The 17,332-nt window shown below is 35.2% G+C and overlaps 1 protein-coding gene across 11 annotated transcripts in view; it reads right to left on the minus strand.

The window, feature by feature from the left end:
* USP34 (ubiquitin specific peptidase 34) overlaps window positions 1-17,332 on the minus strand; it is a 134,369-nt gene that overhangs the window by 90,489 nt on the left and 26,548 nt on the right. For 10 of the 11 annotated variants that reach the window (XM_040611623.1, XM_040611619.1, XM_040611622.1 and 7 more), the window contains 3 exons: window positions 11,933-12,000; window positions 4,173-4,365; window positions 40-101 (listed from right to left, as the gene is read on the minus strand). In XM_040611623.1, coding sequence (XP_040467557.1) covers window positions 40-101; window positions 4,173-4,365; window positions 11,933-12,000 — 323 coding nt within the window. The remainder of the gene's footprint in view (window positions 1-39; window positions 102-4,172; window positions 4,366-11,932; window positions 12,001-17,332) is intronic. The other variant, XM_040611625.1, reaches the window with a different exon arrangement.

Raw genomic sequence — 17,332 nt, forward strand, 5'->3', positions numbered from 1 at the left:
TAGCACACTTAAAGTATTCACAATAATGTTCCTACTTACGTTTCTGTGTCTGAAACTAATGACTCATTATTACACACATCATTGAAGGTATGAAGTTGGTTCTATAGTTAGAAAAAGGAAGGAAAAAAAATTAAAATTTTATCTGAATATCTGGTGAGGTAGTTTTCTTATATTTAAAAAATAGTATTCATGACAGTAAACAAATTTTTCTAGTAATTTCAATGTTTTGAAATAAAACCCTATGACAAAAATCTGAACAGGCATTCTTGTAGGCAAGGAGGACCCATTTTCTTTTTTATTCAACCTTTCTTTCACTAAAGCAATTAGGTGATGTTACAAAACTCCACCCACTCCAGAAATCAAAACAAGGTGTGTAGCAGCCACTTTGCCCATCAGTTTTCATGAGAAATGAAACACCTACTCTGGAAACTTTTAGGATGTTTCTCCATTATTGTAACATTTACTACAACAGTGAAGATTTCTTTTGTCAAATTATCAAGTGTTGAAAGGCTACAAAATTGGACAATGAAAATTACGTATTTCTATATGATACAAAGCTTTCAAAGGCATCTGAACTGATAAATTCAAGTCATCCGGGGGGGTGGGGGGTGGGGGGGGTGGGGGGGTGGGGGTGGAGGGGTGGGGGGGGTGGGGGTGGAGGGGTGGGGGGAGCCTGTTAAAGGTTTAAATCTCTTTTCCACCTTTTTCCTCAACATTGACATTCCAGATACAAAGATGGCTCTATATCCAATTCTTCACATGTCCATAATATTTTTTTTAAAAAAAAGTATTAATAAACAAAAACATTCTAATAAAAATAAAACTTATTTGTCATTTTGTTTTCGAAAAAATTAAAAACATGGTAACGTGAACTTTTGAAATTCAAATTAAACTTGTTGTAGAACTTTGTCAAAATATTTACTCTTTTCTTTCAGGTGACAGCCAATCTCCTGAAGTCTTTACACAAAGATTTATTTATGTCTAATCAACAATTTTCATGGGGAAATACGTTTTTGAAGAAACAAAATTGAAAATATGCATTAAAATTAGTGAGACACGACAGACTGATTACACAATTATTAACAGAAAAGTTATTAATAGATATTTCAAATGAAACATCTTTAGGAGTGGAAAAACATGTGAACAGAACTTCATGAAGAAATTATTATGACCAATTAGAATTGGGTCAAATAAAGAAGTGAAAGTTCACTGGCTTTTCTGAAGACTAGTGCCCCAACCAAAAATGTTTTGAAAGGGATCAAAGAGTGAAAGAGTATTGAACTGTAACTACCATCAATTTTTAAATCCATGCTCACATGTTGATCCAAATTTCTCACACAAAATCCTTATCAAACAACATTTTGACAAATGGTGTTTTCATCTTGGAATTTTCAAACAATTTTTACAGTAATTTCAACTAAATTCTTAGAATTCTGACACAACAGCGCAAAACAAAATACACACGGGATAGCACCTTCTCGCTAGCCTCCTAACATTTTTTGCACTTCACGTTGTGTTACCATGAAATGCCAGAGGGAATGAAATACTTCTACAATTTTTTACTATATATAAAACATTGTAAGAAACTAAAGACACCTGTGCCCAGACACTCAATTAATGTAACACAGAAGTGTTAGTTACAAAGCACTAACTAACAACGAATATATAAAGCCTTCAGTGAAGAAAGCTGAAAACAAGAAGGCATCTTCCTAGCAAGTCTTTTCTTGAGACCCAGGCACCAAAGGTAATTAAACTTTCTACATAGGAAACCAATGCAAGAAGAATAAATACGGACTGTTCAAGTTTTGCACTGAATTTGTTCTGGAAAAACCTAACTATGTCGCATTTGCATTCTCACTAATTCACAGAACCAAATAAAAAAAGAGTTGAAAAACTGTAAAAGGCAGGATGGCCAGATCAGTTATGAGGATTCATTTTCACATGCTTAAGTTCATCTGCAAGTGGAAGAACATGAAAACAAAGAGTCCTATTTGTGAGGGAAAAGGATATTTTGGAGCTCAACTACCGCAACAGATGACTGGGAGAGTAAATCAAAGGCAAACAAGGTAACAACAAAAATAAAGCTTCCTGTGATTTGAATGAGAAACAACAAATTCACTCAGTGTTACAGAGCAGTTTTAGAGACTAATCATACAAAAAGACTTACTAACTTATTAACAAACAACATTACATTTTTTTTACAAGTTGAAACCAATTTGCTTTAGTCTAAAAATACTGTAAATTTTTGCTTCTGGTAATACATGTCTGTTTACTAAAAATGTCACTTTTTGCAGTCATTTTTATCAATCGTAACAGATCAAAACATACAACTATTTGAAATAACACAATTTCACCCTCCCTTAAATGAACTGCATGCCTGAAAAAATAAACAAACTGATGCATTCTTATTTACAGACTTTCTTTTGGTAAGGATAAACAAAAAGACATACATTAGTAGTTGAACAAGGACAATTGTACTAAACCAGAGGGAAGTACCTACAGGAATAAAAACGTAACATAACTGGAACTACGCAATCATTGGAAATTTACTTCAAAAATCAATGGTACTGAAAACGACATTTTCCAAAACTGTGCAGAATTAAAAAAGTAGTAAGTTACTTTTATGCCCAGTTAATGGTTGTATTTTACAATTTATCTGCCAGATATTATGAGATAACTGTAACCGAATAAATAATAAAGCACACAGCAATGAAAAATCAAACAATGTTATATGTGCTATTTTCACCTACCTTCATCAACTCTCTGAAGTTTTCTTATCACACAAAAAAAACCCTAAACATTCACTTTACACTAATTAATTACGACAGAAAACTAGAATTCAGGCACTGAGCATATTATACCCAGCATTCATATGACATCATAAGGATTACTTGTCTATATAAATTATACTTACAGTAATGTCACTATTTCCTCCAGAAGTTAACTTTTTTTGTATCTTTATGCTTTAGCATCTTTACTGGATGAACTGCATTACATTTTCATTCATATAAATGCAAAACTGAATGGATAATGAATTCAAGTCCAATAAATGCAGTCACCCTTAGAATAGCATTTAATTAACACTGAGTGGATGTAGTTCACAGTTTTGGTTTGTGTTGGTTTTTTTTAACTTAGTAGGTTATAGAGCTATGTAAATTAAATACTTTGGTTAAAAAAATCCAATAATCTGTCTGGAAATACAGGTTACTTCCAATTGCCATTTATTAAAACAATTGTAAGTACTTTATATATAAATATAGTGAGAAGCAAATTCAAGTTTAAGTAAACTTGTCTTGAATTTACTGACAGTCAGTGGAGCAGAGAAGGCCAAACATGTTCAGAAAGTACTACAAAACTTAAGGACAACATGTTTGTTCATTCTAGTACAGTTTCTTCCTATTTATCACTTTGTGCATTAAGGCAAACATGACAGCATGAGCTATAAATTTTAAATACTGGAGTGTCAGAAGAAACACGAAATTGAAAAGGCTCAGATGAATAAAGAAAGTTTGCTTTTGACCTTCAGTACAACTGAACTCTATGGCTATAATACACACATAGGAAGCAACGACAGACAAAAGATATACAGTGTATCTTGACCAGAGCAATCCGGAGCATTTCCATGGGAAAGAGAAGGGTGGTGTTTTTTGTTTTCATCTATTTCTATTTGATGCTCTATATATTTACCTCTTCAATTCAGTCTTCTGCTAATTAATGCAGAAAACTGCTCTCTTGAGAAACAGACTATACTAAACCAACAGGAAAAAGAGGTGTGTACAACACAAAGATGCAACTAATTACAGCAGTCAAGATACTGTAAAGGTAAAAATGAAAACAGATCTAAAGCCTTTGTAAACAACAGATATAGCCATGTCAAGGGACTTAACTTCTACATAGCTGTCACAAATCACAGTTTTGAGAGTTTTGTTTAGCCTGGTAAACTGTTCAGGAAACGTGCTACAGGTCCATATGCTGCAGAACATAACCATAACTTGGACTTATCTCTTGGTGAACCTAACATTCACGATTACGACTTAATTTCCTAAGACTGCATATAAGAGGATTCTGCTGTTTTCACACATTAAAAAAGCCCCCAAACAAGTCCATAACTCATACAACACAAAAAGAAACATTTTTTCTAAATATTATTTGTATTTTTAAAAAATTCTTACTGTTATTTGACTCAGCCCAGCCAATCTCATTGTTAGAGTTGGAGACATGAAGTATTTAAACGCAAGATCAAGACTTTCTTTATCAAAACACAAGGCTGTATCCAATGGTTCTTTTACTGTGCTCCACATTAAATCTGCCATGTTCCGGGCTGCACTTTGTCGCAACTCCTGGTCTGACAGTTTACATAAATACCTAGAATAAATTACAAATGGAAGAAAAAGAAAAAGAAAAAAAAGGTTATGATTCAAACTCGAACATTCCTGGAACACCTTCTTCATTACAGCAAATACATATTTCTGATAGCTGTAAGAGTATTAAGCCTTAAAATATCACTATCAAAAGCCAGTAACTATAAAAAAACATCACGGAAAAACAGAATTATGCATACTATTTTAAAAAGTAAATAAATTTCTTATTTTAAACCTCTTCAGATTTCTTTCATTCCACAAAAAGACAGGAAACACACGGAGTTCTTCAGAAATGTAGGTTGGAAGCCTAAACCTCCTATCTGGTTCATGGGAAGGTGCCCTCTCCACATAGCTGTATCATGTTTATTTACTTTATTTAAAACTGAAGCATCACGATCCGCTTAACATATTAATATATTTTAAAGCTGAATTTCTGGAAACAGTGTCAGTGGACCACAAGCAGCTCTGACAGTGATAATACTCTGAAGATTAATATTTCCCTGTTTGTGGCCTCAGTGACAGAACAGAAAAAAATGTAATTGTGCAATCATTTTCTGATACAATTAGAATAAATGTGGTACACGAACATTTTTTCTGCCATAACCACATGCCATCTGTGCCTGTACATCAGTACTCCCTGTGCCACAGTACTGCTTTCGCAACAGGTGAGTACAGGAATGCAAGCCCAACTTGTTTCTTCTGTTGACAGTAATTACAACCTTTAAAGATGCACAAGAAGCATCACCAGGGATTCTAGGAATCTTACACAGAAACCAAAAATGCCAAAGAATTTGAAACAGCTCAATTCTTCCTACTGCAGACATCTTAGACAAGGAGGGGGGCATCATCTAAAAATGCACAACAAGCCACAATACAGACACTCTTTACAAATGGGAGGCAGAAGAAATAATCATTTATAAAAACTAACTTACAGAAGCTACCACAACCTTAGTCTTACCTAAGCGACTACAAGATCAACACATACCAAGAAAGTCTGTACTGAAATGCCTTCACATATAAAGCACTGACACAGTTAAGAATTTCTTCTAAACTGAATGCATAAAAGAAAAATGTTTAGAAACAAGTTTTCCTGAGCTTATTTTGAAGCAGTTAAAGATTGCACAGTGAAAGGTACGTGCATATAAGGTTAGCATAATTAATTTTTTCTGCTGTACTTCAGCATTTTGACGTTTCAACTACATCCAAACTAGATTTAACTACACAGAATGTGTTAAAAATCCATTTGTTTGACAGCCTAAGCCTGGATCTACCATTGGAGACTGGCCAAATATATGCATGACTCTCTTAAAAAACACAAGAGATAATACCCTGAACTAGATTTATGTGTCATTCCTTTGCATTTACATAATATAAACATCAGTACACTTTTTAAAAAGCAAAAATACAGGACCTGACTCTTATTTAGATTAAGGCCGTTTTTCACTGCTCTTGTGTAGAGGCCTTAAAATAAACACACTTAAATGATACTTAACATTGTCAAACACAGGAAAGTGACTTCAGTGCAAATAATCTCAGGGACTGTAGATCTATGCTAGAAATCACAGACAAGTAACAGCAGAACAAAAGAACGACCATTCAGGGCCAAGGCAATCAGATCTTTCACTGTTATTAATTGTGAAATCTGTCTTCTCATGTGGACCACTGGAAATCAGATCACAGCAAGAAAGTAATGCCTCTGTGCTATGATTTCTAAACAAAAGTAGCAACAATACTCATTTGAAAAGTCCAGCAGCAAACGAGACCCAGTGACCAATCTTTAACCTATGGACAGGTGAGGGGAGTTACACTGATGAAAAAATGCATTGGTCCATGTTGCAAAACCTAATAATCTCAATATGACTATCACCAACCTTGGACCAGTTTTTATATCCCCGTTTTGATATGCAAAGCACAATCAGCCCTGGTTCCCGAAGTGTTTCAATGTTCATAATGGACATCAAGTCATACTCAATTGTTTTGTGAAGGACTTCTAAAGATCTCAAACATGCATAAATAAACTACATGATTTTTTTTCATTTTACTTGGGACAGACAAAGAGTGCTTGTGTGCAACAGACAGGCGGGAGTGGACACATCTACATATACAGCACCAAGGGTGCTTTTGTGGCTTCACTACATCTCTTTATCAGGACCTTCACCTGAAATCTTCCTCACACTAGAAAGTTTGGTGAAGCAACTATACTAATCTAGTTTATACAACAAAACAATTTTTATTTTAATGCAATAGTATCAGTATAAACCTACTTTCATTCATAAAATTCATATTACAACAACATCATTACGGTTCTTTCAGCACGTTTACTGTATTTAGTCCAAGCCTGAATCAGACTTGTGTTATGTTTTCCATATTATAATATCATTAAGGGATAGCATTTAAAAAAAATCCCAACCGTGTAGGTACATTTTCACAGCTACAGAAGTACCTCAACAGGTACTACATAACAATCTGTTTTGCCAAGGCCCTGAAGTTACACAGGAAAGAGCACTTTTTACTTGTTAATCCACATCCTAGGGTTTTTTTTTTTAACACGACTGGGTTATTCTAACCAGGTACAGTATAAACATAGAAGATAGCATGCTTGTCTTTACAAGTATACCTGCATCTACACCAGAAAATTTATTGGCCCTACTACACCGGTCATAAATCAAATATGATCATATCTTTACTACCAAGATTAAAACTACAGAAACATGCAGAATAGGCCAAGCCTCATTTTCACTGTGGAAAGACACAGTGGCTTAAACCCATCTGTATCAGTAAACTGGGTCCATTTTATGCTTTTACTGGTAGAATGTTATTATTAACAAAAGAAACCTTTAGCTAACACTGGCAATGCACACACATCTTTCCTCACACTGACTGCAAATTTGCTGCATTGCCTTACATAAGAACAGTGATACTGAAGCAAGGCAAAAGGTCTATTTAGCCAAATATAGCCACTCTAAAAGCAGATGAAACATTTATCCCATATATAACAAAATGGATGCACCTATCTACTACTGTGAATTCATTTATCTCTTTCTATTTATCCTTGTGGCTTTCTTATTAACCTAGGCCACTTAGCTTCACAATTCTGTTCGCATGAAAAACAACCTCCTTTCCTGACATTTGTATGCATGTTCTCCATTTCTTGTTTTTTAAAACCTGTGAATTATCATTCCCTATTTACTGTCTTCGTATTACTCACGTAACAGCCATTTCCCTTGTCAAAAAAACTCCTAGACTACGTCTCTCCTCCTATCAATGTAACTTTTTATCTCCTACCTTCTTCATCACCCTTCCTATCACCTAGGTAGTTCTCTTATTATCTCTATGACATGGAACGATCAGAACTGTATATAGCATATAAATGTGAATATGTGACTGATTCATATAATGGCTTCATAATGGCTTTCATTCTGTCCTTCACTTTTTTTTAATTCCTAAATTTTTATCTTTTTGATTCTGATTAGCATTAAGTCTTAAAGGAATATATGAAAAATACTTCACAATCTCTGTAAACTAGTAAATCTGAAAATTTTGCCTAAATGAGACTTTTGGAAAGAAACATACCTCTTCTTATACATATACATATGGGATGGTCTATATATGTATAGGACCTGTCCTGCCAGACTGGCATACTTAAAATAATCAGTGAATATATATTATCTACATTTAAGCAACACATACACATATACATTAATTTTTAAAATATCAGTTTTAGTCTACTGAATCTATTTAAATTTTCTATATTTGGAGATAGAGAGAGTTCAGTTTTAAACATGCAGTTCCATGTTAATGTAACACTTGCAACCACATCTTATGCTTCAGGACTTCAGCTACTCAGCTGTGAAATAATCTTTTTTTCCCTTAATATGACTCCTTTGGACCACAGCTGCAAAAGGGATATCTAGCAGAATGAGTCAGCGCTCCTCAGTGATATGAAGCATTCACTTAAGTGCCTGGCTATTGTCTCCTGACTTGTCTATTCTTTGCACCTACAGCATAGATCTTCAGATTTTTGGAGCAGTTAAAATATTTTTTGCAATTGAAAACTTCAAGGCTTATTAGAAGAGTTTTTCAGGACATTTAGTAGCAAGAAGTCATCTTGGGCACTCCCGTAACACTTAAATTCTTCAGGAAAATATTTTTAAGCGGAAAAGTAATTTGAATTCTTTCAGCTGCATTCTCTCTTACTGTATTCCACAGGAAGCACTGTGGATCAACACTTCTGTTCGGAGCTTTCACTTCCTCTGCACACAGCAGTGCTATGCCTGTGCCCTGTGCCGAGACTAAGCGGCTACCACAGGAACAACTGTCACTTGCGATTTCCTCTCAATGTGCTTGAGCACAGAATGTTCTGTTTCTCCCTAACTGGGGCAGAGACATGAATCCTTCGTAAAAAAAAAAAATCTCTCAAGATCTGTCTTGAAGTGAGAGAGAGGAAAAAGTGAGGAGAGGAGAAAGGGTTAGAATTAAACATGGTATTGGTCAGTACTAACGCTACACACAGCACTCTGGTTTTGCCAGAGGAACATTAAGTAGGTAACACCGACTGGGATGTCAAAGAAAGCAGAATTTCAGGTCTTTTTCTTCATACTATGCAGCACATTCTGGTGGTTTATAGAGGCACTTACAATATCAGACATACAACTTTATCTCTTACTTCTCATAAAACTGGACTTCATTGCTAGTCATCTTCTTTCTAAAGGATAGAGCTATCCATGACACTTTCCATCAACAACTTTGCCACTGAAAAAAACACTGTCCTCAAAACACCGCTGTTTATAGCTACTGCTCTCTTCAGGCATTCAATAGCTGGAACCACGCAGAGCATCTCTCATCTTGAGGTAGGAGACAGATGGAACTCATGTCTTTTATAAGACACATCATCAACAACTTGCCCTCATTTATAATTGCAGTTACGTCACTTTGTCAAGAAGTCTCTTCTTTTTTTCATGAGAATTTTGCAATTTGAAATGTAGAATTCCAAGGTATTAGGATCAATAAAAGCTTCCTTCTGAGGTCAAAACCACTTTGCTTCCTTACTGTAAGTCCTTTATTTCTTTCCTAAACTGCATAAAAACATAGGCCCTTCATGGGCAAGATAAGAATGCTGGTGCTCCATTCCCCAGGCAGAACATAGCATTTAGTAGCCTTTTTTTAGTAGTAGCAATAATGACAGCATTGCGTCCATGATCTCTGCAAATTCCAGCAGTGGTCTCCTCTACACAAATGCACACTTTGCTGTCCGTTTCATCCACTCCCAGTACAAATAACCACAGAACAGGAATATAAAGGTTAACCTCATTTGATAAAAGATGCTGCTAAGATGCCAGTCAGGTGATCTCTCTTTCTGCTTATGCTGATCAGCACTCAAAAATGCAGTTCTTGCAAGGAATCTACATGAGTGGCAATTTGGACTAACAGCCAATTAGAGCCCCAAGAGCTCATTCTAGACAGACTAAAACCCTCCCCAAACCTTCTTAGTTTGCATAGCAGGAGAAGCTATTGCAGGATTTGTTTCAAAGGTGCTGTGCTGCTGTGCCCAGGATTATGTTTGCTTTTTTTTTACTACAGTAAAAAGCAGATGGAGGCCTAGAGACCCAAGCTGCTAAGACAAGATCCCTAAGCTTGACAACCACATGGGGTGAGCTGCATACATCAAGAAAGTCTTTTACCAAAGGCATCTGTGTTAATTTCCGTCCCACAGAAAGGCAGAACACTAGAGGTTATTTTTGTTATATGGCCTCCAAGTTTCATGTCCCAATCGCTTTGGATTTTGTAATGTTCAGAAATTCCAGATCTCCCATCAGGATTCAGCTGTGAAAAACAGAAACTGGAGGAACGTCCCCTTTCTTCTCTAAACTGCTAGTGTTTTCCAGAGATGTATCCTGTATCAATATTATCATTCTGATTGACATGAACGTATTGTAAATGCTAAGAACAGACATCAAGGGTATTATTTATGGCAAGAAACTGCTGACAAATCACATTTCAAATCAGATGCAAATATTCTATCAGTGAAGAGGAAGAGATGAGGAGAAAGCAGGAAAAAAAAACCTCTATTCATTCCAGTGACCCTAATTGCAACTACAGTTATAAAATAGAAAATGCTTGAAGAATTAGAGGATGACAAGCAATTGGAGACTAACAGCAAAGACTGCAGGCTATGTTATTGTGTCTCACAAGCTCCTTCTTATCAGCCTATCTCTAACTGTTGATCCTTCAGTGCTCTTTTTAATTTCCATACATAGTAAGAAGATAGGTAAGACTCATAAACCAAATTCCCAGGTACATGAACAGCCATTAATGGAATATGTACGGAGACAAGAACTTGAAGATCCTCTGCCTGTCCTTCCTAGACTGCTTCATGATTAGTAATTACCTTTATAAGGTTTCAAAGATAACACATCAGCATTAAAGGAGTGGACATGGCTAGACTGTAACTCAAGAGTGGTATGTTTTAATAAAAGATCAAAATACTCTCCTTGGCTGGTATCACTTTGGTAGAGACCATGCTATTGCAAGATGGATTGATAGCCAAACCAGTACTTAAATTTATAGTCAAAATTCTTTACAATTAAACCCAGAACATTTTTAAATATGAAACATAGTTCTGACTCTCATCATTCTGTGCACTTTTTCTTATCAATGTAATTGTTTTTGTGAACAGTATAATTTTCTACTGGTATAGTTAAGCAATATAATCTGTAAAGGCACGTTTTACTGCTATCAGGGAAGTAAGCTATGACCAGTGTAAACACATTTTCATTATTACAGTTATAGGAAATCCAGAGCCTTGAAGGAGCTGCGGGCTCATGCAAGAGCAGTGGCCTTTTAGGTTGTCTGCACCGGTAAAGCTTAATGTTGGGCCACTGGAAGAAGAATTAGCTGTGTCGCACCCCTACACCTCTGGGCAGATACATATACGCAAGATAATTTCATCAGCAACTCATGGGATTTGTTCTATTGACCTGAGAAACCCAATAAAAATAAATTGCTTGTATAATTAAATATCTTTATAAGTGCTTTCAATCTAAAGTGTTTTTCATGATAGGCAGCTTGATATAAAGAAAATCTTTGGGACTGGATATATTTAGATACATAAAAGTGTGAGTAGACTTTTGATAACACTTCAGCTCCTGCCAGCTGGAAACATAGAACATCAAAATGTGAAGCAGTGTTAAAACTCAGTGAAATTCTGTATATGAAATCTCAATGACTACATACTGCTCTTCTACCTACACCGCCTCACTGCACATTTTATGTAAAGTTTTATGAAGACACTGCAGTAAGTGAAACCGTATTACAACTGAACCTGACACAACATGTTGGAATGGGGCTGGACATCACACTAAAAAAGCTATTAACAAGATTGATCTGATTGATACAGAAATCAGACAGATGTAAGGAGCTGCCCAAACTAACTTGAAACATTACCTTCACTCTCCTTGTTGAAATGATATAGTCAGAGCAACAACTCAAACAATTAAAAGTGTATCAGCTGAAATTATAAATAGGTGATGTCAAAAAGTCCCACAATAAAATTTCTTAAATTAAAAATTTACCTGATAACGTAAGTCCTAAAGGGTATAATGTGCTGCATGACAGCAGGGATGTGTAGCCATATTCTGATCTATAATGCAAAAACATAAATAAATAAAAATTTCATTAATGACGTTTAATGAGAATGGTAAAAAATGAAATATTGCTGGTACATTTGCATGTGCAACCCCACTTTAAAAAAAAGCTTTGTTGTTTTTAATTCAGCTTCAACTCTTTCAACTACTTAAATTTCATTTTCAGAACTGTTATCTAAGGAATGTTTCTATGACCTACAGACAGGAGTTGCATCTTTTCTTCTAGTCACTTGGAAAATATAAACTTTCTGTAAACAGTATCATAAATCCCAGATGTCTCATTTTTGTATTTTCTGTAGTTTCTTCCATAGGAAAAACTGCTCAGTCCTGTGGGGTTTCTCGTTCCTTCTTCTTTTAAAGTCTACAAGAAAATAATTCCATTCTTTCTCTTCCTTGCAAATCTCTCCTAAGTCAAATCACTTTATTTCACTTGTGTTGATGGTTTGCTTCTTAGGGCTTATATATCCTATAAAATAAAATCATGCTTTATAACCAGTGATTAAGCATAGGTTTTTTACTATCATATTTGCATTCCCATATTTACCATTCTGCCTTTTACCATCTTTGCAAAACTATGCAGGAAGAAAATGTATGCAGAGAAGAAAACCCTGCAACAGCTAGTTAGCACCGCTGTGAGGAAGAGAGGACCAACCAAACTACTTACACAGGCAAACTCAGAAGTTCAATCTGCATTTCAAAAAGGAATGCTGAGCCTGTTAAACCTGTTACAGAAAGACAACTACATGCCAGGCAAGGGATCTAGCAGAGATGAAACATTAGCAGCTGTTACTACTACCCACATAATTTTAATCATGTGAGCACACAAATCTTGTGAATAGCTAACACCATCAGTCACTCAAAGCTGTCAGGTCAATTTACATCTCCATGTTTATTCTTCAAAGAATGTTTAATCTTTGCAACTAATGCAATAAATTCTAGCTGAGGACTAAATTCTCACCAGGATTTTGCGAAATTCTGTACGAAGAAAATCTAAACCCTCTTGCTGGGAGAGAAAAATACTAGGCTGTAGTAAAACTGTATCACCAACATTTATCTTAAACATTTCTGGAATTAGCCAAACAATTTTACGAGTTCATTCTGAAAAAAGTGTTTTCAGACTTATTTTTTACAATGCAACTAACACTACACAGTAACAATACTACCCTACTCTGCAAGACAAACCAGCCAATTCTTCACATTGCATGGAAGACCACATTTGGAATAAGCTTCTGATCCAACTGGCAGTCTCAAGAAGAAAAAAATGCTAACATCCCAAAGATAGAAAGTGTAACTAGAAGATGCTTGTTCTAGAAACAGGAATTAAATAACATTTTGACAAGGAATTGCAAGGATGACAAGATACTGTTGTATAATTTGATTTTTAACATGATACATGCTCTTTTTCATGAGCAGTTTGAAACAGAAAAGCGAATATGTTTCTTCATAAAAGTAGGAAATATGTTTATAATTTTTTTTAATAACTTTCATTGTTCATAGTAATTTTCACTCTGTATTAATTCAAACTTCTAATGCCATTTCATACATCTGTATAATTGCATTATATACAACCTTCATCCTCAGAATTTAGATCATGGATAATTTCATGTTAGAGATGAAAACTTGATTTTCATCATGAACTCAAATATAAACATACTATTTAAATAAAATTACATGAAATAGCATATATAAAATGACAAAAATGACATATATAAAGTTACATTAAAAATTCGTAACTTCCATCATACTTTTTTTTTTTGCTTCCACCTGCTTTTAAGACAATTTATTGCATTTGCTCTGTTCTCAAGCTTCAGAGGTTTTTGGTTTCTTTTTTTTATTTGTTCTTTTCATAGGTAATTCATTTCTAAAAGGCAGTGCATCTCTCAACAGTTTTTACTTCTGACAAGTTTTTGAAGTTTCACGCAGTACAATTAAACCAACATTTTGGAAACCATCAGCATTATTTCAACTAATTCATATCCGCTGAGGGAGCAGTTAATCATCCACAAAACTGAACTGGTACAGAATGAAGCAATTAACAGGCTTTCTCAGTAAGGTTTAAACCCTCTACAGAACAAGCTGTAGGTCAGTCGTTTCTCTGTCTGCTACTTTGGTATTTTTAGGAAGACCAACACATCAGGTAGTTAGACTGAGCAAATACCATGGAACATAAAATGTGGAAGAAAGGAGGAACCAAGTATCTAACTAAAAAAGACAGCAAAGAAACATCCTAAGAAGGAACAGTCAATCCTGCCACAATACAGGTTGCTAAGAAAGTATCTTACAGAACTGCGAGCTGGAGAAAAACAAGAGTGCAAACCAGCCAACTCCCTGTGTGAAGTAAATTGCATTGTACTACATTTGCTGGCTTCATCGTTACAAACATTAGCTTGCCTGGCAAAGCCATTTACTCAAATGAGATTTGACGGATACAAAAATTTAAGGAAACATCTTTTCAATAATTTTAATGACCTCTATATAAAGAAGACACCAGTAATCACACACAAGTAGCTCAATTCCCCACAGTCTTTACTAATTTGTGGTAATGGTCTTCTCTTACATGCACCTGTAGAGTGAACTTAATGAGCTATTCACCCTGCTTTGTGGAAGAAACAAAGCAAATATTTTCCACACGCCTCTGCAGCCTTGTCTACGAGAAGTTGAATGTTAGCAAATGATTCTTTGACTTCAGTTCACTATTTCCAACCTCACCTATTCTACTTCCTGGAGCTTACTACTAAGCCTGACTTTTTAATGACAAATCAATTGGTTCATCCACACCACAATCTTTCTGAACATATTTTTGAAACATTTATGGTAGTAGCTAAACAACTCATTCATCTCACAGGCTTTAAAATAAAATTCCAGCATGGATACTTCTAGGACTCTTTACAATAATGACTACTAAACTGCCATGCTCAAGAGTTAGTACAACTGTGAAAATGTATTTAAGAGTTGCTACATACTATGGTTCTGGCTTTACACACTGAGAACCAGTTAACAGTTGACACTGCAGAGCTGTTCACTGAGCTATTATTGACAGGGTCAGTCATAAATCTCACACTATGCATAAATCCCATAAACTCAAATGCATTGGGATAAAATCAAGTCAGATTAGCAGAGTTCATACTGAGATCACCAATTATTCCCCCCCCCCCCCCCCAAAAAAAAAAAATACAATTTTGTGAATGCTTCTTTTTGTTTTATTGGAGTTTATCATTTCACAGACAATCAGAAACATTTATTTAAAAAATTGTATTCACCTAAATTGATATATGATATAAAAAGAAACAGGGAAAAAGAAACATTTACATCAAAATTAGAAGCTTATGCACCATTACAGAGGTAGAGAAAAATAATGGGTTTATATATCAAAAAAATAAAGTGTATTTTGTCAAAAAAATTAGCAGTCTCATTCTGAACGAATAAACATTGCATTTGCAAGTCAGAAGCACTGTTAACAAGTACACTGAGTGACACCTAAATGCGGGAAGTGGATGAATAAAGCACATTACACATAAAACATGTTCTTATACTTTCTGTAGTGAACTGACAGATAAAATCTAAAGATAATGTTCTTTTAAAAACCATTTTCTTCTAAACTCACAGAGATCTACAAGCAAAGCCAGACAGAGTTCGAAAGAAAGATTCTAGTTGAATGGTAAAAGATACAATGCTGGAAGACGTTGAAGAAAAAGTACTTCAACTGGTTACGGTTTGGGTTGAATTTCATTTTATCTGGCAGGTTTAACCATAGCATTCATCTAAAATACCTGCAAGAGACAGCTAAATGTATTACCTAGAACAAAAGATAAATGCAAAGTTGCTAAGTGATTATCTGAAAGAAGAAACTTCACAGGGAAATACTTTGGGTTATGGCGCATCACCAAGAATAAAGAAAATAAACAATTTATGTAGAGAAAAATAAAGACTTCAGAAAAGGACAAAGAAGAAAGGCAGATACAGTTTATAAACATACACTGGTATAGGGTATCTAGGAAATGGGGTTTGCAGTCAGAATGCTTGTTGAAAAAAATGCCGGTGTGATAGGGAGCTGCCACTCGTGATTCAGAACCGTTTTGCCCATTCTCACAAATTAAAACAGAAATCAGACATGCAAAAATGTTTGGTTCCACGGCCAAAATTTACTTCTAAACCAGAATAACCTACAAGGCCACACATTTTCAGCAGATTGATGAAGACTGCAGGCTGCACTGACAACAGCTAGAGATGGAAAACTCATCTTACTGTTACCATCATTATTATCTTATCATTGGATTATCACTCAAAAGCTCATCAGTTCATGCAGAAAGGGCCAGAAGATGATCCTATCTCCATAATTTAACATACAGAAGCCCTGCAACAGTCCTCCTGTTCAAGCTTACAAGAACAGAGCATATCATAGCCTTACTCATTTGCTCTCTGACCTACAAGCTAAGAACCATTACACTAAAAGGATCAGGAGCAAGGGATGTATATCACCATCACTAGCTTTATTTCAGTCACTGGTTCCCTCTACGCAAATATATTCCAAAAGTTATTTATAACAGCATCCTGGCTGGTCAGTGACAGCAATAAGGAAGGAGGGAAGATGTGTGGAAGGACAGACCTGATTTTAAATATTTAAAATTGCAAAAAAAGTCAAAATTAAACTAACTTAATCCAAGGCATAACAAACTATTGGTTTTCCTTTTCGTCCATATGTAACACCCACAAGACAGGTCATGACTTCACATTCTCACATTACCCTAAGTCTTCCTGTGTCCTCCTTCAGAGACTGTGCGTTTTATTTCTATTGTGATTCTCCTTCAAATCTCCATTAGAATCAATTTCTGCTAGTGAAAAACTGCTATTATTTCAAGATGGAGCAATGATGAAGGATATGAATTCTACTCAGTGAAAAGAAAAGATAGTCACCTCTATGCTGCAAATGTATATAATGATATATAATCACAGGAAATTGAGAAGAAAGAAATCCATCGGCTTTTCCTTTGTGCCTCATAGGAAACAGGTAAAAAGTTAGTATACCCTGAGCTTAAAACATTTCCGTGACAAGTTCAAGGACAGAAATGACCTCTGACAACATTCTTATAAGTACTTTCTGGGACTCTTACAACTTCTGTGTCTAGGTACAAACTTGCAAAACTACTTGTGTGCTTACAAGAGATCTATAGAGTTTGGATGATGAAATACTCAGTGGACCAGCAAACCTCACATTCCTAACAAAGAAAATCTTATAGTGTTTTTTTCCCTCCCCAGTCCTACAAAATTCTTCCAGACTTCAGTCCTTTTACTTTTTGTGTTTAACATTAAACAATTCAAAGGCGATAC

This window comes from Falco naumanni, chromosome 12 (genome assembly GCF_017639655.2).
Source record: "Falco naumanni isolate bFalNau1 chromosome 12, bFalNau1.pat, whole genome shotgun sequence".
NCBI lineage: Eukaryota > Metazoa > Chordata > Aves > Falconiformes > Falconidae > Falco > Falco naumanni.